At 40.5% G+C, this 23417-nt stretch overlaps 1 protein-coding gene across 1 annotated transcript; it reads left to right on the forward strand.

Moving 5' to 3' along the window:
• The first annotated feature begins 5148 nt into the window (after nt 1-5148).
• Nucleotides 5149-21613, forward strand: LOC140236808 (sodium- and chloride-dependent glycine transporter 2-like). The gene is made up of 11 exons (XM_072316741.1): nt 5149-5276; nt 10573-10704; nt 11133-11469; nt 11983-12115; nt 13040-13174; nt 13509-13612; nt 13910-14147; nt 14457-14588; nt 14990-15205; nt 15713-15886; nt 16368-21613. Exons 2-11 carry the CDS (start codon nt 10599-10601, stop codon nt 16542-16544), a joined length of 1752 nt encoding a protein of 583 aa, XP_072172842.1. The 5' UTR covers nt 5149-5276; nt 10573-10598; the 3' UTR covers nt 16545-21613.
• Nucleotides 21614-23417: the final 1804 nt, after the last annotated feature.

A 23417-nucleotide genomic window follows, 5' to 3' on the forward strand; every position in this document is an offset into this window, starting at 1 on the left:
TGATATGAATAAATGAGTATGAAATTTGCAAAGGACTCTCCTGATAAACTTTTTAATAACAGAAGACGTGTTGTTACACGTGCATTACCTGACTCTGTGTAAAGCTTCATTTAATACTCTATTTTATTCTGTATTATAATATCTGGAAACATTTGTCACTTGGATGATATTGATATATTTCCAGTACCCATGGTTTGTGCATTACAGACTTTTGCAATAATCATTAATGGGAAATGAGAATGATATTAGCTCAACATTAATGACATTTCTGCTTCAGAAACTAAAACTGGGGCAACGAAATGCTTCCCTGACTGTAACATGCCGGCTTACGCCGTTGCCGCGGGGGCCCCCTACAACTCAAGCCTCGTATAAATGAGATGATATGCCCTGCATGGGCCTGGCAGCTCTAATGCAAATTTCCGACCGGGTTTGCATATGAGTCAGCAGCATCTCCGTTCCTGCACATGCCGGAGTGACTGCATCCCGAGACAGGATGATGAAAGATCCTGACAACATAGGAGGAGAGGGAGAGAGAGAGAGAGGGAGGGCAGTAGGGACAGGGAAAGAGAGGAAGAGACGTATGTGACAAAAATATCTGGCAAGTACTCTGTATGAGGGGGAAAGAAGGGCTTCAAGATTTGCTCTGAAAGAGGATGTGGAGTCTGGTAATTTTCCAGGATGGGTTCAGACAAAGGTCGTTGGGTAGAGTTCAGGGTGGAGATTGGTGGGATTGGCTTGTGGATAAGGGGATGTTGAGACTTAATGAGAAGGACGAGCGACGTAGGGAGAAGGGAAGGATGTAGTACGGGGTGACATCGAGGGGGGAAACTTCTAATTTTCCTCCTAAATACTTCACCTCGTTAGAGCAGGTGATAAACAGTAGAAATTAGGATAGGATGTAAACACAGATCGACTGCATGCCCTCATTCCACCTTATGTAAGGGTGGGTGTGTGAACAAACCTGCGGTGAGATTTAATCCGGGCTTGCAACAGAGCCTTCCTGGATTAAATCTAAAATTATCTTGCTGTTATTTTGTTTCCTTTTCCTATGATTGATTGGAGTATACTGCAAGAGATTATGCAAGCTTAGCCACGTAATGAAAAGCAATTTTCTTGGAAATATTAAAGTGCAACCATCGATCTGTCATCATATATATTTTTATGACACTGCTCAGAACCAGACATATTGTCAGTGGAGTATCTGTCAGTTACGTAGGGGGAAAGTTACTAAATTGCAACTTGAATGTGGATAGGAATTTTCTTTATTCTTGCTTTCTTCAAAGGTCACTGCTGTTGCAAGTGAAATACTGTATTCCCCAACTATTTATTCCCCCCACTTTTCAGGAATTGAAACCATCTCAAAGTAGTTCATGTGCCAAGTATCATGAACATGATATCTTCAAGGAAAAAAGAAACATACATAACATAAAAGGCAGCTATTAAAAGAAAACTGGTTGGAACGAAGCCGACCTTGAGGGTTTCCTCTCCTCAGATTATCGCAGACTGACATCAAGTTACTCACCCATCCTGTCATCGGGGCGATTCCTCCCTTCTCGATTTGGGCATGAAGTCTGGAACTGAAAATAGGTTGCAGTGGGAAATGGCGCATGTAGGCAGGGGTGCTGAGCAAAGCCTTTGAAAGACCCGTACTTCTGAGTAGCTCAGCCTAGCCTGTGCTCACTTCTCCTTTACAAGTGATAGTCTTCTGCTCTGTAACTCCAGAATGCAGAACTGTTTTTTGTATTGAGACCCAACAAATGAAAAGGGCTGAAATCGTAACCCTGGAATCTGATCGAATGCTGAGGCTTCAGAACAGGTGTTTCTTGGCCGCAGTGAAAATATTTTAGTCAAATCGTGCTTGTGCTAAAGGCTGCGACAGCAAAGTTCCAGAAAGAATGTCTGTTTTTACCCCCGGTGTGCTTTGCTTCTGTGATGGATAGATCATATTCTTGACAAACTTGCACAAGTGATACCAGAAGTCTGCCAGTGAACATCAGGGGTGTGTTTGCTCCTTTTTATACCAAATGAAATTGAACACTGGAGCCCAGCATCGGAGACACTATCAAAACTTATTATTGTTCCGTGAGTCTGTTCTCATCATCTTTCTTTCATCTGATGTCTTTATATGACATTTCCAAGTGTCTTTGCTCAGTCAGAAGCTCCAACTGGTCAGTTTCTTCAAGATCGTCCCTGGTGAAACATCTCTTCCTCTTCATTCCTGTGGAATAACTTTTTATCCTGTCTTGTCGAATTTGGGACTTGATTCGGATTGTTTGTGGTTGACAGGAGTTATGTGGACTCAGCTGAAACACGAGGACAAGGTTGAGGAGGTAATCTAGAAATAAATGATAAATTAATGGTTTTGATGGGTGGACAGACACTATCTGAACTACAGACATTGTAGGTGTGTAGCATGATTGGTGAATTTGAATCTCTCAAGTCACAGCTTCTGCAATAATTTTTATGAATAGCCATATAGATTTTTTGGGTCAATGACTTTTTAACAAATATTAGATAGCATGACATTACTATTCGCAGTGTTTCAGAGAGGTGATTTGGGTTTGCAGTCAAAGAAATGACCTTTAAGTCATTCAAAACCAATGTCCTGAAAATGTCTTTACATTATATTTAACATGTTGCCAACAAGGCTGATTAAATTTTGCTTGACAGACAGGTCTTGATAATTCAAAACAAATTATAGACCTTCCTAAGTTACTCTAATCGCTTTATGGTTTAACTATGGCAGCCCTGACATCAGAATTTTTCACAGGGACTGTGTTGGTTGTCTTATTCACCCTTGTAAAGTAATCTGTGGTAAATTTTTATATGAGTTCCTTAACCCGTTGAGGACGAGTCACGAGTATACTCGGGCAAGCTTCTATGGGAAATGCATGTTGTAGCAAACTTAAACCATCCTCAACAGATGTCAGAAAAAGATCACAAGGGCTCTTGAAGGCAGCAAAACCAAGGCCAAAATCCTAATTGAACTTTCCACTCAGTTTTTATGAACTAGGCTCTCTGCCTCAAAACAGTATGCGCAAATGTGTGGAGGAATAAGGGTTAAATCTTTCTAGTGGAACTTCTTTTTACCATTATGCTAAAGGATGCAAAAAGCATCAGGGCTGTCCAGATTGATTGACATGTACAGCAAGCACATGACAGGCCCCCTATCCACAACCACAAAGCTGCTTATCGCATAAAGTCTTTGCCCTGTCTGTGTGTTCGGTCAGTGATCATTGTCACATGATAGCCATGATGAGATCCCACAATTTAATTTCAGTCATGCATACAAACTTAGCCTTGAGAAGGAGGTGAGAAGGAAAGTTTTCATCGTTGCGTTTAATAGTCATACTGCATGGCTGGTTAAAAAGAGAAAGAAAGAAGGGAAAACTTATGCATCGCCTGAAACAGAAACTTCATTGTGAGAGAGAGGATCGGTGAAAGCAGTCGCCGATTGTTTTAATTTCTCCATGCTTTGTCTTCTTTCTCCATGGTTGCAGAAATGACAATGTGTCTTGTGAAGTGAATCTCTAGAAATACAAATCACGGTTCATTTCTGTCCTTTTTTTTTGTGTACAGAACTGCACGTGCATGCAGTTTAGTGTTCTCAAGCACAAATTGCAAGAAATAGATGCTGCATGATCAATACAGTGGAGATGTAAAGGACCTACATGATTCGTTTCTATGCACTGATATAATTTTACAATATCGTGGGAATTTGCTCTCATCTCAGAGTCATTGCGCCAAAAAATGTGTGTGTTGCTCTTGGTGTGCAAGCTCTGTGTGAGTGTGTGTGTGTGTGTACAGTATGTATGTTTGTATGTTTGTTTTTTGTTCATGCAGTGCATACTTATTATCTGGCAAACACCTGTTGCAGGGCCTAATAAAGTTGTTTTTGTCACAATTCTGAAACTTCCAGTTGTTTCACATCAAAGGTCAACGATTCCATCTCTCCTCCCCACTCCCATGCTGTTTACTAACCCCCATGGGTGTGACAGCACAACATTCTTTTTCGTTTTCGTCTGTGTTATGTTTTGTTTTCCATCCTGACTGGAGATCTAGCTGTCGGCAATCTCCATGTCATAATCTCGTGACAAGATGCGATTTCATTTCTTGATGGCTCTATTCTTCGAGTTGGGATGTACCTTCTGTCCCTGAAATGCGATCTTGTCTCTTCCAATATTGGTTTTTCCCCATGATTGTCCTATTGTGGGAAACATCAACATTTGTTTATTGTGAAGAGACACGCATCCTTGTTGCATCCTTGTATCCTGTTGATGAAGTACATCTTATGTCTTTCCATCTTTCCCTCTACGAGCAAAGTGAGATTTTCCACAAATCTATTTCTGTTTTCAAACGTGTGATGACAGAGTGCAGCAAATGGTTTTGACACACTCTTTTGAGCATTTCCTTGATGTCTTGATTCTACTCAAACTGACATGGGTTTTGGCTGATAGAGTGCATCATTGTAGTAGAGGGAAATTATTAGATGGCAGGAATCAAACTTGTCACTTTTTATAAGTGCTTTAGGATTTGTCTTAAGAGATTTTTTTTTTTTTTTGTTCAGACTGATACTTGTAGTTATTTCATGTGTTTGAAGAATGTAAATCAATCATAGTTATTTTCTAGCAAGTCAAGTGTTTAATCTTCCTCATTTTCTTTGCAGGAGGGTACTCTGCTCCAGAATGGATTGCCGAATGGACAACTGCCAAATGACGAGGTATGCAAACTCTTCAAGTCTGACGTTTTCTGAATCATGTTTCCTGATTGACAACCAACCATGATGGTTCATGGCAATTAGAACTATTATCCAATCATTCTTTAATGGTTTACAACTTGAAACAATGTGTGTTCATAAACCAATCTCGTTATGTAAGAGTCAAATTTCTATATTGCCATGATACGTACTGTACTGGTTTTATAACCATTGGATTCAAACAACATATTAACCTATTGTTTATGACAAGACTTGTGGCGTACAGATTTTATCCAACTTTTTGTCCTGGCTGGTAGCCATCAAATGAAAAAGGTAGCTGTAGTGCAGCTTGAGTTTATGGCAGGAGTTTGGGATCGTTTTTTTTTTTTTGCAATCACACAGACCCACCAGGTTTCCCTGGTCTCCCAGACCTCCAAGTCGTCAAAGAAGAACGAAGACGAGAACCAGGAACGTGGGAACTGGTCCAACCACTTGGACTTCATCCTGTCGTGCGTCAGCTATGCCGTGGGTCTCGGCAACGTCTGGCGCTTTCCTTATCTGTGCTATTCGAACGGGGGAGGTAAGAACGGTTGCTCTACACCTACTCATATTTCATTCATTTTCTGTGTGATTGAGTTCATTGTGCAGAGTGAGTCCTTGAAGGTGAAAATGACATTTCACACCCCCATGTTTTCTTTATTACTCCCTTCTGTAATCAAGCATGAATTTCTGTTTTCTGTTTATATATTTCTGGAAGGAAAAGGAAGTAGACAGTTGTACTATGCTTGTGTTTGTTCTGGATTGATGGATAGTGCACTGGAGAATTGACTCATTATAGATACTTGCATGACAGGTTAATAGTAGATGTGAAATAAATTTCTGAGATCCGCTTCAAGTTCATCTGGCACACTTCACTTCTTTCTTTTTTTTTTCCCTCCTGTATCCTGTGCATGGAGCCATTCTATTTGATATCATGCTGAAGGGACTGTCCCTACTTGTCTCTTTCCCTCAAGGGCTTGGGGGGGGGGGGGGAGAGAACACAAGAAAGAGGAAGTAAAGTTTCAATGGCTTGGGTATGGAGTCAGTTTAGATGACACGGATCCTCTTAGTACACATCAATAAACTCTAACAAACTACATTTGTATTATCTCATTTCTCATATACCTCTTCTGACTTGCCAAAGAGCTTACTTTTCTTTCTTTTTTCTGGGGCAGATGTTATGACAAATGCCATAGGAAGATTCAACTACAAAGGAAATAGAATTTGGCATATTCAGCTAAACTCTCCCAAACTGTGGTGTCCATTCAATAGATCATTATCACATTCCACTGCTATTACCTCTTTTCTTCTGCTTCAATGGTGTAAAGCTGAGTTAAGTCTACGCCCCTGTACAAAGCTTGCCACTTGTTGAGTAGCAACGGTGTTAGAAAGGAATGCCAAGCACCAGTTTGTAGTTTTCTCAGGAAATCATGAATAATGCACGAGGGCTGTATTGTCAATGAAGCTGTGAGGCCGGTGATTGGCCGAGTGTGTGATTGACGGTGAGTGCAAGGGCGGTATTGATTGAGCAGACTGCAAGAATGGGTATTCTGCCTCCAGTGCAACAATGGGGGTTTGACGCGTTTGTGGATTTTGGGCCCTCTCCCTTGGCTGTGCAAGGTCCTCACTCAACCGTTGCTAGTCTTAGCACGTTACAAAATAGTAATAGTCTTACATCTTCCCTCAGGGACGACTATTTTTCATTTGAATTAGATAATACATAGTGTAAAGTAGTAGCAGAGTAAGCCAGAATGCAAAATAAGCAAAGACAATCTTGTCCTGTTGAGTTCAATGGTAGAATTGGAGACATATTTGAAGGGTTTGTGGTTGAACATTAATTCCCTTTAATAGACATAAAACATAGAGTACAAAGAGAATCTTCAATGCATTTGTAGTCTCAGTCTATCAATCACTCTTAAACAAGAATGGTATTAAAGTGAAAGTTGTAAGGTGATAAGTTTCGGTGGTTTTGGCTGGATGTCAAGTGGACAATGTGTAGTTTAGTTTGACTTGTTACATAGAGTAGACCAGTCTACATGGCAGTGGAACAAGGGGTGCCTCTGCAACTGTTCCATAGCAGATCATAGCGACAAAGAATAATACCCCGCCCTAGCATATTTTTCTATTACCTCCCAACATTTTCTTGTTTCTGGCAAAAGCAGGATTCTACCACCTGCATGAAAATTATTTGCACCTGCCATTGTGTTATCGCGATTGTTTCAAGGGTGTAAACGTGTTGGTTTGTCCTAAGATGTCTTACATTTATAGTGAGATATATTGATTTCTTGCTGAGGACAAGGATATTGAGGGAATTTGCATATTGAACAATTATATTTGTAGTCATTGCTATTCAATGTGAAAGAAGGTGTCCAAGGAGGTAGGAAGGTCATCCCAAGGATATATACCATAGCTGTCAGACACATGCAGGTAGAAGGTAAACAGACATAGTGTCATGAAGTAGATTGTATGGGAAAAATCTTTTTGTTCCTATGATACCTTTGAAAGCAAAGCAAAGTCTGTCTTGAAGCACAAAACTGTATAAAAAGGGTAGAAATAGAAAGGCATGGGGATATTGGGGGAGGGGGTAAGCACATGGCGAATGGTGTGATGCAGTGGTCCATGTATGTAGATAGTGACTGATTGTGTGAATGGGGAAGGTGACTTTCACAAATGTGTGTATTTGTAGGTGCGTGCATTTGTTTGTCTGTTTGTTTGTGCTTGTGTGTGTGCACACATGTGTTTTGTTATGCACACACTGACCCATTAATACATTCATTGAAATCAGACACAATAAATAATGCAATGCCTCATATTTTTGGGTAAGAAGACATTTACAAAGAAGCCATTCAAAATAAGGGGATCTTTTCGGTTTCTTGGGTTGTTGAGATTTCTATTTGTACATGGCTTTAGCCTGTTCAACCTGAGTCAGCAACTTTTCCTCTTCTTTTTCTCTGTCGTGCATAGTCTGTCCCTTCCAGACAAGTAAACTGTCTTTACAATGTGCAGAGGGCTGGCACAAAGGAAAACATTTGATTTGAATGCAAAGGGAGTGGTGGTGTAGGGTGTCAGTGGTGCACATTAGAGTGTTCAGAGTATTTGTGTGCTGCTCCTGGTCCAAAATTCACAGCGTTTCGCTTTTGTGCATAGTGTAGATGGCTACATACTTCACATACCATACATGGGAGCCTGACAGTTTGACTGTGCCTTCTTTGGTGAAGGACGATTGCCAGGGTGCCTCTACTCAGGACTTAGGACTGTCTGTCTGTGACTTCCAAAGAGTTTTAGCTTCCAAGAAAATTGCCTCTAATCCACCCAAACAAAAGTAATGGGTTTTCTGTGAGAAAGATTGGAGCATTATCAGTTCATGGGGGGGGGGGGGGGGGGGGGGAGAGAAAAGTTGAGAAGAGGTTGCTGCTAGGTGTGCACCATTATTGATGGTAACTCCTTACATGGCCTCGATGTCTGTAAGCAGTGGCTTGCAGTACCCTCCAGTCTCTTCCTGTTGGCTCCCCAAGGCTGTCTGGTGGGCTGGAGCAACCTTTGTGTACCCATGGCTTTCTTCTTCTTTCTGCTTTAGAATTGAAAGAAGAAAGGGGGGAGGGGAATAGAAAGAGAGCTGCCTTTCCCATCAAATTTCCAATAGAGTAAGGTTGATTTCTTGGACTGGTGAATTGTTGTGCTTGAAATGCAAAATTTAAAAGTTAAAAGTTAAAGGCCTACACTACAGATTGTATTTTTAAAGCAAAATTTAAGCCATGTAGACACTGTTACCAGGATAAGTAAGAGTTCATAAGCGTTTAGTTTTGTAATGGGCACCCTATGTGAAATTAACTAATAGGCCTAACATTAAATTTTATGCAAGAAAATATAGATTGACTGCCAGTATAAAACAGGTAAGTAGGCCTATGTATCAGGCATATACTTGTAATTTGTCGTGCGGTCCAGTATCGTGGTTGGCCGAGTTTGCCTACTTTGTGTCTGCATCAGTGTACCAGGTCACATGATCAGTGGCTGCTTGAAGAGGAATTAGTCCAGAGTTTTTCTACCAGCATGTTTTCTACATGATCACTGTCCCTAGCTGTGAGGTTTAACAGCACATGTGATGATGATACACTGCTTTAACAGCCCAGCACCGGGTCAGTTCAACAAATCAAGCATCTGCTACTCCCACGCACTGCGATCAGTTACACTATATATTTGCGGTGCATTTACCTGTAATTATATTCACACATACTATTATTCAGATTCAGATGCTGGGTGTATGTGGGTTGATGTATGCTGGTAGGATTTTGTACACTATAATAAGTAGAGTCTGTATGTGGGTTGATGCATGCTGGTAGGATTTTACGCACTTTTAATAAGTAAAGCTAAGGAAGTTGAGACCTTATGGTTTGGAACTTCTGTTGATAGTCCAGTTTGTCTAAGATTAGTCTAGTTGGGGGGGGGGTGCTGTCTTCAAAGATTCCTGTAATGGCACCTCATGTCAAGGACAGATACATGTCTGCTAAGTCGTGTTCATAGAATGAGGGTGAGTGATGCCACAGAGAAATTTGTGTGTGTCCTCGTCAGAAAGAGAGAGAGCAAAGAAGTGTCCTGGCCAAAGCTGGCGTAGTGAGTCGTGAGTGGGCGGGGCAGTGAATGTGTCTGCAGCAGACCTGCCTACGGTGTGAATATGTGTATGTGTGTATATATATGTGTGTGTGTGTGTGTGTATGTTGGTATGGTGAGAGGAGGGAAAGAAAATGCTGGGTATAAGAAGGGAAAGAAAATGCTGATGCAAGACCAGGATGGCAGGGCAGGAACACACAGGAGCAAACACATTTTGGATTATTTATAAGGGTCTCCAATGTCTGGGCTAGGAGCAGTGATGTTGAGAATCCTGCTGAGCTGTGGGAGTAGAACTGGGGCAAACTCCTCTAGACTTTTTTTTTTTGCCTGCCAAAATGTACATGTATGTGCTATGGGAGTAGTTGTGTCCATGCTATCAAACAATGTAATGCAGTATGTAAGGGAGAGAACCAATGCCTTCAAGCATATCAACCTCTTTTTTTTTTCTCTCTCTTTACAATAGGGCTTGAAACAATTCATGATTAAAAAAAAGAAGAAGCTATATTTGTTTCTTGGAGTGTATGAATTAAAGCAGACACCTAGAAAGTACGTGAAGACATGGGACAGTGGATTTCAGTTTATGTGAGATGCAGGAAGTGACATTATTTGATAGCATTTTGCATAAGAATGATATAATTATCCCTTCCTGCCAAGGTCTGCACAATTTTGTTCATTTCCTTCTGTTTTCCTCTGCCCAGTTTGTGCCTGGAGTAACTGTGTTGCATTCCTTTGGACGGAATAAAAAAATCTAACCCCTCCCCCCCCCCCCCCCAAAAAAAAAAAAAAAAGAAAAAAAAAAGTATCATTCTGGAATGTCCCTAGGTATGTTGGGTGCAACCAAGTAGTACGTGACATCTGAAAAATGGAGGCATCGTGAGAGAATGGTTGGAATTCGTTGAGTCAGTGAATGAATGGCCTGGCAGGGGAAGATGTATTTCCTGGTTGCAATCTACTGCAAGTTTTGGTTTCTCACCTTCCAGGTGTGCTAACCCTGGATGAATAACATTCCTACAACATGAGTCACCATTTTTACAAACAGTAATTAAATCACCATCTTTATGTACTCTCTTGTTTTCTTTCTCCATATCTCTCCTTCCCTTTCCTATTTCTGTTTTGTCTATCTTATTTTCAACCATCCATCCTCTCTTCTCTCTTATCTGTCTCTTTATGAATCTTGTATCTCTTCACTCCATCTCTTCTTCCCATCCCTTCATCTTTCTGTTCTACAGGAGCATTCCTCATCCCGTACATCGTGATGTTGTTGTTTGCTGGTCTGCCCCTCTTCTTCCTGGAGCTGTGCTTTGGCCAGTACAGCAGCAGCGGACCAATCAGTGCCTGGAGATCTGTGCCCATGATGAAGGGTAAGACCATGATTTTCATCCTGACGTGGGCGTTGACACATTGATTAGGAGAAAAAAAAGAAGTTATGGTTATAGCCAATTTTCAAATTAGCAAGAGATCACAAACGAGATGTTCTGGAGAGGTGTTAAGAGAAGGAGAAGAAACAAGATATTGCGTTTGTATGATGTTGCGTATCCATGCTGTGTGGCGCATTCACAGTACTGCCATCAACCTCTTTTTTTTTTTCAAGTTTTAATCGAGAGATATTAGAATGAGCATGGCCGTCATGTGGGACTTCAGTCTCTAAAAATAAGGAATGAGTATTCATATGTTATGTATGGGGGGGGGGGGGGAATTTGTTTTATATAATGTAGAGTAAATATTTACGATATGTTCTCATCTTTGAATGTACTATTAATAAATATCTTTTCCTGGATGTACTCCTCAGGTGTTGGATACGGGATGGTGGCCGTCTCAGCTTGGGTGGCCATTTACTACAATGTCATCATCACCTACACCATCTTCTACATGTTCAAGAGCATGACCTCCAAGCTTCCCTGGATCGGCTGCCACCACGAGTGGAACACACCCTACTGCAGTGAGCTGGTGGAGGACTGCATGAAGGCGGGCGGGATCATGACCATGAACAACACCTGCATCTCCGTCGGCAACATGACCATAGACGAGATAGACAGCTACAACGTTACCATGGATGGCAACATCACAGTCTCCTTCAATGACCCCCTGGCTGACATGAGGCGCCGCCCAAGCGAAGAGTATTACAGGTAGGGCAGTCTGTTCTAGTGTGTCTAATCAAAAAATGTTAATCCATTAGAACTTTGTGGTCTAGCAGGTGATCAGTAAGCACTTTTGATCCTTTCAAGAGAAACTGATGTTGTTCTACCTGACATCTGGCCTCTTCTGAAAGTTCCCCCCCCCCCCCCGAAAGGTAGTTGGTTTCAATTTATGCCCGCCCCGATAGCATCAATTCTTCTGAAATGTGAGCAAATCTTGGTGACAGATTGATTTTTGAGATGGCTAGAGTACAAAGAAATACCCCAAAAAATTATGATCTAGTTAGTGTAGTATTGATTTGAGTTTCTGATGAAGGGCTACAATGGAGGGGGGGGGGGGATGTTATTATTTATTACAGTGATGCTACATACCCAGATCATTTCAGCCCAGCCCTTATTGCCACAGGACTGAGTAAATGAATGAATGAATGAATGAATGAATGAATGTATGAATGTATGAATGTGCATGTGAATGTTTCTATTCTTGTCTGGTGCGACCCACAGGCACGGGGTCCTCCATGATTCAGAAGACATGGGAAAGTTTGGCTACGTCATCTGGCAGCTGGCACTCTGTCTGCTTCTGGCCTGGACTCTGGAGTTCATCTTTCTTGCCAAGGGTGTCAAGTCATCAGGAAAGGTGAGTTATCTTTCCAGTCACTCAAGCTTTACTAGGGAACTTTTGATTTTCGCGGCGGGAACGTTCAGAGGGAAAAACCTGTTCTGAGCATGCACTGAATCACATATCATAGTCGATCTATAGCTCGCGTCCTCTAAATTTTCACTACACGTCCTGTGCTATTTTTACGTCCACTCTATTCACGATGTAGAGAGCTACCTCATGCACCGATCATATGGGGGCGGCATTTAATTTTTTATAGGTTGCGTCTCGGCGCAATCTAAAGCTGCTTTTCAACACGACGCAGGGAAGAGGAAAACGTCCAGCTCAAGCGTCATCTCAAACGTCCGCGCTGCAAATCTAAAGCTCCCTATTGTCTCTTGCATTATATCCAGCAATGATACAAGAACATCAGCATCTCCTTATGTTGTAGTCTTGGGTCGTATAACCACAACAACAACAGCAACATGCTGGCACATTTAAAGACCCAGTTTTGTGGGGATCCATGGAGCAGGAAGGCTCTGTTTAGATATGTTTGGGAATTCCTGTAACAAACTGTGTACAACTTTATCACTGATCTCTGTAAGTACACACACAGCCACAGAATGTAGACTGGAGTTGGATCATTACCAGTAAGTGTAGGCTTCAAGGCATATTTGCGCTGACTGGTGTTTTTGTTGTGTTGGAATGTGCTCTGATAGGCAGCTAACGAATTGGACCAACCGCTACAGGGTGTGTAAAAACTAAAGGCCATGATGGAGTTCCTTCTTGGAATGCAAAGTATGATGAAATATTTGCTTCTCAACTTTATATGTGGTAAAGAAATTATGACATGAGTATGTAAAGTGAATTTGACATAAATTGGTAAAAAATATAAGTGTTCTTGTCCAGTGCATGGAATGTGTTACCCATCCCATAATGATCTCTCTTTATCTGTGTGTCCAGGTTGTCTACTTCACCGCCATCTTCCCGTACATCGTCCTCTTTATTCTTTTGATCCGTGGCCTGACCCTGCCAGGACACATGGAGGGAATCCTCTTCTTCATCAAACCGAAATGGGAGCTCCTCAGGAACCCACGGGTAAGTACTGCCTGTACTGATTTTTGTAATCTGTAGCACCATTATCTTCGTAATATAAAGCTATGCAGGCCACAGATATCGAATGCCTGGAAATGTTTGACTGTTGGTCAGAAAACTATATGTCATTTGTTGCAGCCTTGAAATAATTGTTATTTATTTTTTTGCTGGCATTACATTTCATTTAAAAATATCCTTGTGCTCTATACTCTTGTGTTATGGTTCTTGGGGGGGGGGGGGAAAGTTTATTTTATTGCATGCTTCGTTATCAGAAGTATGGTGTTATTGTTATGTGAACTCATTTGGTTTTGTTTATATGTTTTTGTGTGTACCTCAGGTGTGGAAGGATGCTGCAGTTCAAATTTTCTTCTCCCTCAGCGCATCTTGGGGTGGTCTCATTACCTTGTCATCATACAACAGATTTAAAAATAACTGCATGAGGTGAGATGTGTGCCTTTAAACAGTACATTCTAGCTTAGTACATTTCCTGTATGAATTTTACCATTAACCTGTTCTTTGCATTACATGATCCCGAGATACCTAGAGCATTTTCAGAGGAACGGCCAGTCACTGGCAAGGAGTTGAGATCAAGATAGATTTTCCACCACGAGTAGTAGATATTGCTGTGAACGTGTGTAGCATTATTGCCCTTTGAAGGCAAGTGACATTAGTAGTGAGTATTTGTCTCAGTATGTTCAAAACTTCTTATCAATCTTTTTGTCTTCTATCTACCAACAGGGATGCCCTCATTGTTCCAGTTCTGAACTGCGCTACAAGTATTTTTGCAGGGTTTGTCATCTTTTCCATCATGGGGTACATGGCTCACGAACTTGGGAAGCCTGTCGGTGAGGTTGTGGACGAACAGTTTGGTCTGGCCTTTATCGCTTACCCGGAGGCGGTAGCTAGGTTACCCATCTCTCCTCTCTGGGCCTTCCTCTTCTTCTTCATGCTGATCACTCTGGGTCTTGGTTCACAGGTGGGTTTCTTTGATATTTGACTCATATGGGGGCACTTTACTGGCCAAGATATAAACATTTGTGTCTGTGAAATTAGTATGCTGTACATTGCCTTTAGCAACACTGGCATGTCCCTTACAATGTATTTATGAAAGAGGCTTGATAATGTAAAAACCAAGAATTTGTATAATATGCATAATATTGCATGTAAAGACATTTATTTGATTTAGCATCTTGTAGCATAATCATACCCTCTGAAAGATCATTATCCTTTCCTGAATGTTTTAAAGATGTTTAATTCCATTTCCATTGTATATTCTCTTTCACAGCTGTGTATAGTTGAAACTGTTGTAACGTCCATCGCTGACGAATTCCCCAACCTGCTCAGGAAGCGGAAAATCTTTGTTCTTGGAACTTACTGCCTTCTGGCGTTCTTCCTTGGATTAATTTGCGTGACTCAGGTGAGTGTTTTGCAAAATTATCTTTCCTCTCTTCCTCTCTGTCTCACATTATGTGTGGCAACTCAGACAAATATAGAGGAAGGGATACAGGACTGAAAGGGTCTCGGGCAACATGTTGAGTTGTTGAAAGAATGGGGTAGCCCAGAACTTAAACACTGGAGAATTATTTCCATGTAGCGTGTAGTATCCTTGTTGTTGGTGCAAATGCTAACAACAGCCATCAACCCTTATATAGTGTGTCTAATATAATGCCCTGCTGTGTAATTATAAGTTCTTAGGACTTAGTTGAGCTCCAGATGAGCCTTCATGTAAAGTGTATTGCTCTTTTTTTTTTCCACTTCTATCTCATTGGAAAAAAGTAATCTCTCATGATGTGAATCTTGTATTCCTCTGTTTTGCAGGCTGGAAATTACTGGGTCATCCTTATGGACAAATATGCCGCCGACTTTGCCCTGCTTATCTTCGGCATGAGCGAATGCATCGGCATGGGCTGGATTTACGGTGTCAAGACGTTTACCAATGACATCCGCAGCATGCTGGGTGATAGGATTGTTGACCATCCTCTTTTCAACTGGTGGAAGCTCAACTGGTGTTTCCTTACACCGGCTGTGCTCTCAGTAAGTAGCCAAGTCCTTGTAGAGTTGACTGGGTATCGGGAGTTTTTATCAAACATGCCTAGGAAGAGAATATATTCAAAAAGTGTGTATATGTTTGTTTGTTTGTTTGTTTTTTTCGTAATATTTGTTTTGGTTGAAATGAAGTGTAAAAATAAGATGTGACTTGTTCTTTTCTTAGATGATTTGCAGATATCTAGCAGAGATTTGCTACTTTCTTGGATAACTTTCTGACATGTATTTTGTAAGAACTTTTCTTCCTTGTTGCTACCTCTGGTTGGTATGAACCTGAAACTGCACAGTGTGTGAGAGGATAAACTCTGTAAAATGTAAGGCGATCATTCTTTGGTGCACGTTCAGAAGTTTAATGTTTTGGAGTTTGAAGCCAATCATTAGTAGGGCTGTCATATGGAACAGTTTCAGACCTGTAGAAGTTGATTGTGTGAGCTGCCTGGGTTTGTGCAAGCAGGGTGTTATTCAAGTCCTCTTGTTTTCCTCTCTTCCCGATAGTTTGTCATGCTCTTCAGCTGGATTTCTTGGGAACCTCCGATGGCCACCGAGACGTACGCCTTCCCTCCCTGGGCCCACGTCCTTGGCTGGCTCCTTATTGTTTCTATCATCATGTGGATTCCAATCTATTGGGTGTATGCCTTCGTCAGTGCCAAGGGAGACTCCTTCCGAGAGGTGAGATGCTTTCATGAAATTTTTTTTCTCTACGGCTAGCTGCAAACATGCCAAGAATGAGAAACAAAGACACCTTCTGTGTGATAATGTATCATTGAATTGAGGGTTTTATGCAGGGGATGTCCATAACTTTCACAGATGCCAATTATTACCTTTTTGCAGTATTTTTGTTGTTGTGTTGTTTGTTTGTGTTTTTTTTTTGCCAAAATTACTCTAGAATTCATGGGAAATACTGTTTTTCCACCCAAATTATGCCTCTTCAACTGTAATACTGTAATGCCAGTTAAAAGGTTGGCATCAGTGCTGTATACTCATAAGAGGGACATGAGTGATATTGTATCATAACCTTGCATCTTGCCGATGCCCTTGCATGGTTATGTAAGTGGTAGAGGTAGCATTTGATGTAGCAAGGGATGATGGATGTTGTGTGTGCAAAACTTCTAACTGTTGTCTTTGTCTTTCTTTGTACTGTCCTCTGCAGCGCATCAAGGCCATGACTACTCCCACTGCATCCTGGGGACCAATGGTTGAGGCCAACAGGCAACACGCCTGGGACGTCCACAGTCAGAACGGTACCAGCATGGGAGGCGAGCTCCAGAAGTGTTCCCCAGGACCTTCGGCTGTCTACCACCCTGCCCCACTGAGGGAGACAGTCTAACGATGCTCCCTTCGCCCCCTTCTGCTGCCCTCAGAACTACAGCTTGAGCAAGATTGAGGGCAGCAGTGAAGGGAGTGAGGACCGTTTGTCATGTTTGCAAATTCCTCCTGGAGGGTTATTTGCAAACTGAATCATATCCTGAAAAAGTCAAAGTAAAAAAAAAATGAAACTTAAAAAAAAAAAAAAAAACTGTGGTGCAAAGGTCAAGGAAACAGGGTCGTGCATAGGAGGAACCCTCAGCAGTCAACTTGTGCTGGGCAGTGGGGTGATCTGATCCAGGAAGCTTCAGCTAGGAAGCACACCAGACGAATCTCTCTGCCCTGTCATGAAGGCTGCGTTCACCCGCCCCCTTTCCCCTTCTTGCCTGTGGTAGCAAAACCTGCGCTACCTGCCGCTGATGACGTATGGGCCTCTGAGCGGGCCCCTCGGGGCCACCTTGCTGCCGAAGAAGTAAGCCCGCAGTAGCATGTTGGACAAAAAGAGGCGCTCTGTGACATTCCCAGTTGGGAAGAGATGACTAAAGTGATCTGAGCATTCTTCGGCAGGGTCTGCTTAAGCTATGAAAAGCTGGGCCACAAGGATTGCTCCATCTAACTGCTTTTGACCACACTGGTCTACATCTGTCCAAGGTTTCCATCGAAAGTGAGCTCCACCAGACAGTTGAGAGCGCAGGACTGTTAAGCAGCTTCCCCCTGGATGTGCGACCAGAGTGAATGCCCAGCAATTGCTTCTGCACCAACATTTGTTTCGCACATGGAAGATCGTGGTTGAGGATTCCATAAACGTTGCGAAAAAAAATCAACTCGGAAGTACAAAGGAAGTGATTGCAATCCCATTGACTAATTTGTGACTATTTATTCGCTGGTCGTGAATCTCGACTAACAATCCATGCCCTGCGGTGGCAGGCGGTTCTCCTGAAATTTAGTTTGTACATAAAAATATCCAATTTCTACCAGCCCTCATCTCTGAAGTGGAGGAGTGAGGGCGTGTGTGTTTCAAGTGCCTCTTTCGTTAGATGAAATCCCGCTAACAATTCGCTTGTGGTCTCCAACTCATCACGCAGATGAGTACTGTTTAGGTATTGTCGCTGATTGGTCTCTCCTCAAAAATCTGTTCGGTAAATGAGTTGCCTCGTTGGCAACGCAAGAGAACGTCAGCTCCTGTATACATGGTAGAAGTTACAGGTGTATGAGATACATAGATATTGTATCAGGTACTGCAGTGCAAACAATGTAGTCACTGACTCTGAATCCAATGCAGTTGGAGCGGTGTTTGTTTGCTGAGGAGAGACTGAGACGTGAATCGGGATACCAGATGGAATGACGTCTGTTTGGACTATTCTACTAAATTTCATCCCCACCTGATTATTTAAAGTGCAAAGAGAGTGGATAAAAGCAACAATGTATGAATAGATACCCTGACATACTTTGTGAAATAGTTGTGTAGAATCTAGAATGTTATCATTGTGGCAATGGTTGTTGAGGTGCCGCTAAGACATTCCAAGACGTTGAAGTCTCAGATTTCTATTGTGTTAATTTTGGCTGATAGTTTTAGGTGAAAGGAGAACAGTAGCACAGGAACTTCAATTTTTATGTTTCACAAAGTACAGGGTCCTCTCATGGACAGACATGCATACTATACTGTTCTCGAAAGTATTGCAGCCATGTGTGTTTGTGTGTGCTTATTGTATATAATGTAAATATGTAAATAGTAGAAATGGCGGCAGCATGTAGATACAGATATCTATGAATATATTTCACATAGGTGAGTAGCACAAAAATACCTCCTGCTCCCCAGTCTTAACATACAGGAAAGTGAGTAATGTCATGTGAGAACATGGAATCAGTCCGTATTAGTTTCATGAACATGGAATGAGATATTTGCTGCATTAGTTCTGACTTACAAGTTACGACAATTATGTTCGCATGTGAGGCCATACAATTAGATCAAACCACCGGTTTGATTCTAGTACAGCTGTTGAGGTGGCACACCAAAGGCACACTTTCAGTATGTTGGTTTATCTAGCAGAATCCAGACATCCTTAGCCCCATTAACCTGATAACTTTTTAGCACAATTTCAACGACTTCGCCACCCTTGGTGGTTTTTTACTCTCAGGACTATGTTCCACCGATGTTTGGATGTTCCCGTAATGTATTTATCGCGGCATTTTCATGGAGAAAAGTTCCCTGCTTTTACTTCCAATGTGAAAGTCCCAGATGTTATGGGTTTGGGTTTTGCAGATACCATATACCTAATAAGATATGTACATAACTGAGAAAAATATGCCCTGTACATTGTGTATTTATGTGTATATACAGTATATATCAAGAAAACATGGAGAAAACTTGCAAAAAAAAAAATCAAAATAAATTAAAAAATAAAAAAAAATCTAAAATAAAAAAAAAATGTAAAAATTAGAGTAGATGCTGTGAATAAATGTTTCAAGAAAAGTAAAATTTTATGCACAATTTCTGTTTAACTTCAGAGAGACTTGCATGTCTGCATTGTAGGATCATATGACATCCATCCCAACTGTGTTAAGTGTGCTATATATGATCAACAGTCCAGAATTTACCTCAGATAACCTCAGAATTCAATTCTGAATGATTCTGTCTCCTTTGACAAAACACGGAAAGAATGAACAGAAAGACTTTGATCCGAAACGGAAGTGTAAGTGATCCAACATCACATGATACGGAGAGCTCATCCACAAAGAAGAAATATATCAGCACTGAGTGTGATGCAGTCTGAGAGAAGGGTTTCCTTTTGCAGAATTCACCCTGCAAAGTTTGTTAGAAAATCTACCAACAGTCTGTACATAGTGTAAAGACACTCCTTTGCTTGGTTCCTTCATCCCCCCTTCCCACATTGTTGTACTCAGGGCATATGTGGTTTGTGAATCTCTGGTAACAGCAAGAGGGAGAGAATGCTAGTTTGCAGCACAATTTTGCAATGCGCACATATCAATGCAAATATTGGTACCGGCCTTAGTCCCTGCAGTATGCTACTGATTGCTCAGTTCACTTAAACTGTGGAAGAGGCTTGTGGATAAGGAAATCTGTGTATGGTGTAAGTTGGGTTGCAAGAAAAGAAGAAGAATTAGTTTGTGATGTTTCCTTCTTTTTTTTTTTAATCGGTTTGATCAAAACTTTGGGCTTCCAACTAAGCTTTTTTTCATAGAATGTTTGGAGTAAGAGTCTTGTTAGCCTTACTGTCATTTCCTTGGTAGACTCAAAATGATCCAGTCTAGGGCCCCCTTGCAGTAACTAGAGCTATTTTGTAATTTTTTTGCCGAAAAGTAGCTCCCATTCCCCACCCTACCCCCTTTTTTCATTCAGAGCACCCAGTATTGTCTAATCCAAGTGGTTAATGATTGGAGCAGCAATAAGTACACTGATCAAATGAAGTATTCCTTGGAGTTTATGTTCTTTCTTTGCAGTTCATCTCATGGGAATTATTCAAAAACCCTCACAAAGTATCAAGTTTTCCTCAAAAGTATTGCTCCCACTGCCAGCTGCACCACAAGTATTAATCTAATTCTAGAACAATTTTATAAGTAGCCAAACACTCTCAAAGACGAGGGAATTACCCCGAGTATTACTGCAGTGAGAAAGGCCAAAACTCTGGTCCAGTGTACCTAGTTTGTTTGTAGCTTAGATGCCCCACCGGTCCTGGACGCATCATTTTGTATACTTAAAGCTACAATGTACCAGGAATCAGTCAGAAATTTTCATAACACTCTTAAATTGCAGAAATGAAAGTTCCTTTTTGTTTTTATGGCAGTCTGATGAATCCTGTTCTGTCTTCAAGACATTCCATTTGGAACTGTGTATTCAGGAGCACCGAGTGTGCCATAAATGATGACCACACAGGTTGTACAAAATGGTCTTTGTCTCAATGTTCAGTTCCTCGTATGGAGAGGAATATTAGGCATCAGTAATTTAAAAGTGATTATGGACAATGTCTAGAATAAAAATGACCTTAGTAGAGATTGATTTGGGTGAAACCAGTCCAAGTTTTGGTTTGTTCAACATATCATTTATGGGGTGTAGACAGCATCTTAACATTGTATACATTTTCATGCAATTTTGCTGTGGGTTATAAAAGCAGCTGTAGAATGTTACCATTTGTACAATATTTTAAAAATTGTTTAAAGCCAACATTTCAGCACATTCTCATGTCCCTGTCACAGGTCCGTTTGTGAAGGATTTGTTTTCAACCATATTTTGACTATACAGTAATAACCATTCAGAGCCAAGCAAAAACCGTATTACTTGCGAGAAAATATTAATACGCAGGTATATTCTACGAATGTAGTTGCCATTTTTGTGTAAACTAAGTAACAAAGTAGAAACACACAAAAAAGTATACTTATTATTGGTAAATTCAATCAATTAATCGGTAATTTCATATATCAATGCAGCTCTCCATCCATTGTTAATTTGTTTGGTAGTTTCCGCAATGTCCATACATACCATTCAGATACTTGTACATGTGTGTTGCTGTGTGAACTGTGTATGAGGCTATTCTTTCTCCCTGCTTAACTGGTTCTTCCACCCTATATTGGTGAATGGAACAGTCCTGGCTATCATTAGATCACTAATGACTGGGACTACTACATTCTACTAGATAGGGTGTTAGCACCAGGGTGTGAAAAGTTGAGCCAACAAATACAGGGTCATAATATACAGTGTATGTACTGTGTTTGTAACTTATTTCAAAGTTATCTTTTCACTATATGAACATGTACATTTGTATACAAACTATCTATATGAATGTCGGAATATAACATCCATGATGTGTATTCTCAAGTTACGCCCCTTGTCTGCATTTGTAAGGGTGTGTGTGGGTGTGTATTTATGAATATGTGTATCAAGTGTATGTGTGTGTACATACATTTACTTACCAGTTTATGTATTTATATGTGCACAAACATACACACGCACACATGCACACAGACTCGTACAAACGTCATGCTCTCATAAGTTTTACTTTGTTGGAGCCTTGTGGATTTGTTTTCCTCCGATTCATGCAAAAAATCAATAAAATTTTATCTTTTTGTCTTGAACACCATGTTTTGATATAAGTCCTTCTGTTTGTCCATAATTTCCCAAGAGTTGAGAGAAGTGAAAGGCAGTGTGATTGTGAGTGAAATGGATACTCCTTTCTTTTTTAGCATCATAGAATCACAGACTCTTTGTTTCTCAGAAAAGATACACATTGTATTCACAGTATTCATCTGTTACTCAAATTATGCTGATTGTTTTCTCAGAAATATACATACCAGTAGTTCCTGCATTATGTTAAACAAATGAAGAGTTTGTTAGCAAAAAACGATAAGTCCATATTTGCCAAATGGAGATACATTGTATTTGCGATTAATGGTCAAGAAAAATAAAGAGAATAATAAGAAAATTTTTGCTTCTTTTGACCATAACTTTAAAAATGTACCTTTAGTGACCGATATATCATTTAAAAGGTATCATTTTGTACTTTATGACAGAGACCGTACTTCAAAATCTTAAAAAATGGACTTACCGGTTTTTGCGAACAAACTCTTCAAATATACCAGGCCTGAGAGTTTCTGGTCAAAATTATGTACATGAGGTGACTTCGATAGCACTATACATGTATTTTCTGAGGGGTGCAATATTATGTAGTACTTTTGTACTACACTAGTAAAGCTTGTAACATTGATGATGATGATGATGATGATGATGGGATGTGTGTGTGTGTGTGTGTGTGCATGTGTGTAACTTCATGCTAGGCATGTGTCAGTGGAAAGACCTCACAAGCATGGGACTCGCACACTGTCATGATGGGAGTTAATGTACTGCCTCAACAGTCTCCTCGCACTTACCATCATACATTCTTTACTCTTAACCTCTAGTCAGTGATTATCACAGAATAAGTCAAGACCAATTGATATCTCTCAAACTCGACAGGTCATGGTATTTGCCCTTGAGACATTGCACAAAGTTTATTCATGATGATCATAAAGAATGTGATGATATCAATCTACCAGTGATAGGGTAAATACCGTAGTGTCATCTCTGTCTTCAAAGGGGATACTGTATATTAGTAGACGTGCTAAGGGGGTAAACCAAGGAGGTGCTGCTCGCCTAGTACCTCCTTGGGTAAATGCTGCATTTTTTAGTACAAATGTCCTACTTGGCACAGATGTTCCCTAGGGCAAATGAAAAATTTTCATCTAAAGAGACAATTTGTATCTATGCAAATAAGCCTTCATTTGCATAATTTATGCAGAAATACATATAAAAATTATTAAAAAATATATGTGCATCCAGTCGAAGTACCTAATTTGGTAGAAGTATTCTATAGAGTAAGTGGAAACATTCCTGCAAAAATTGATTTCATACCTATGTAAATAAACATAAAATTTGCATAATTATGCAAGTTATTGTGCAAAAATCTGCATTTTTGAAAGAATTTCTAATCTATTAAGCACTGAATCTTGTAGTACAAAGTTTGAACCTGGGGTGGATGTTCCTTGGGTCAAAACCAAATGATTTATCTAAAGAGACAAACTGTCTCTATGCAAGCAACCTGTTCTTTGCATAATATGCATATCAAAGTCTACACATAGATAATCAGAACAAACAAAAAGCAATTATGTGACAATGTCTTAAATCGCTTTGAACTTAATATCCAAAAAGCTAATACAATAAGACAATATTCTCGCAACAACACTTTTCAGTTGCTTAAGTTGTTTCCATATTATTTAATCAACTTAGGTATTTTATGCATGAATTTTGTTAATAAGTATACAAGACGTGAAATTTCGAAACATATTGATCTTTGAAATGATTTTTACTATCAATTTTCCCTCATTGCATAAATGCTTTGCAGGG

Source organism: Diadema setosum, chromosome 13 (assembly GCF_964275005.1).
Source record: "Diadema setosum chromosome 13, eeDiaSeto1, whole genome shotgun sequence".
In the NCBI taxonomy this organism is placed as follows: Eukaryota; Metazoa; Echinodermata; class Echinoidea; order Diadematoida; family Diadematidae; genus Diadema; species Diadema setosum.

What these genes read in the sequence shown, in the direction of transcription:
- LOC140236808 (XM_072316741.1), top strand. Translation starts at nt 10,599, where the DNA reads ATGTTGTTGTTTGCTGGTCTGCCCCTCTTCTTCCTGGAGCTGTGCTTT. An exon ending in GATTAATTTGCGTGACTCAG is followed by an intron (nt 14,589 to 14,989) that starts GTGAGTGTTTTG and finishes TCTGTTTTGCAG; the next exon opens with GCTGGAAATTACTGGGTCAT. An exon ending in TTACACCGGCTGTGCTCTCA is followed by an intron (nt 15,206 to 15,712) that starts GTAAGTAGCCAA and finishes TCTTCCCGATAG; the next exon opens with TTTGTCATGCTCTTCAGCTG.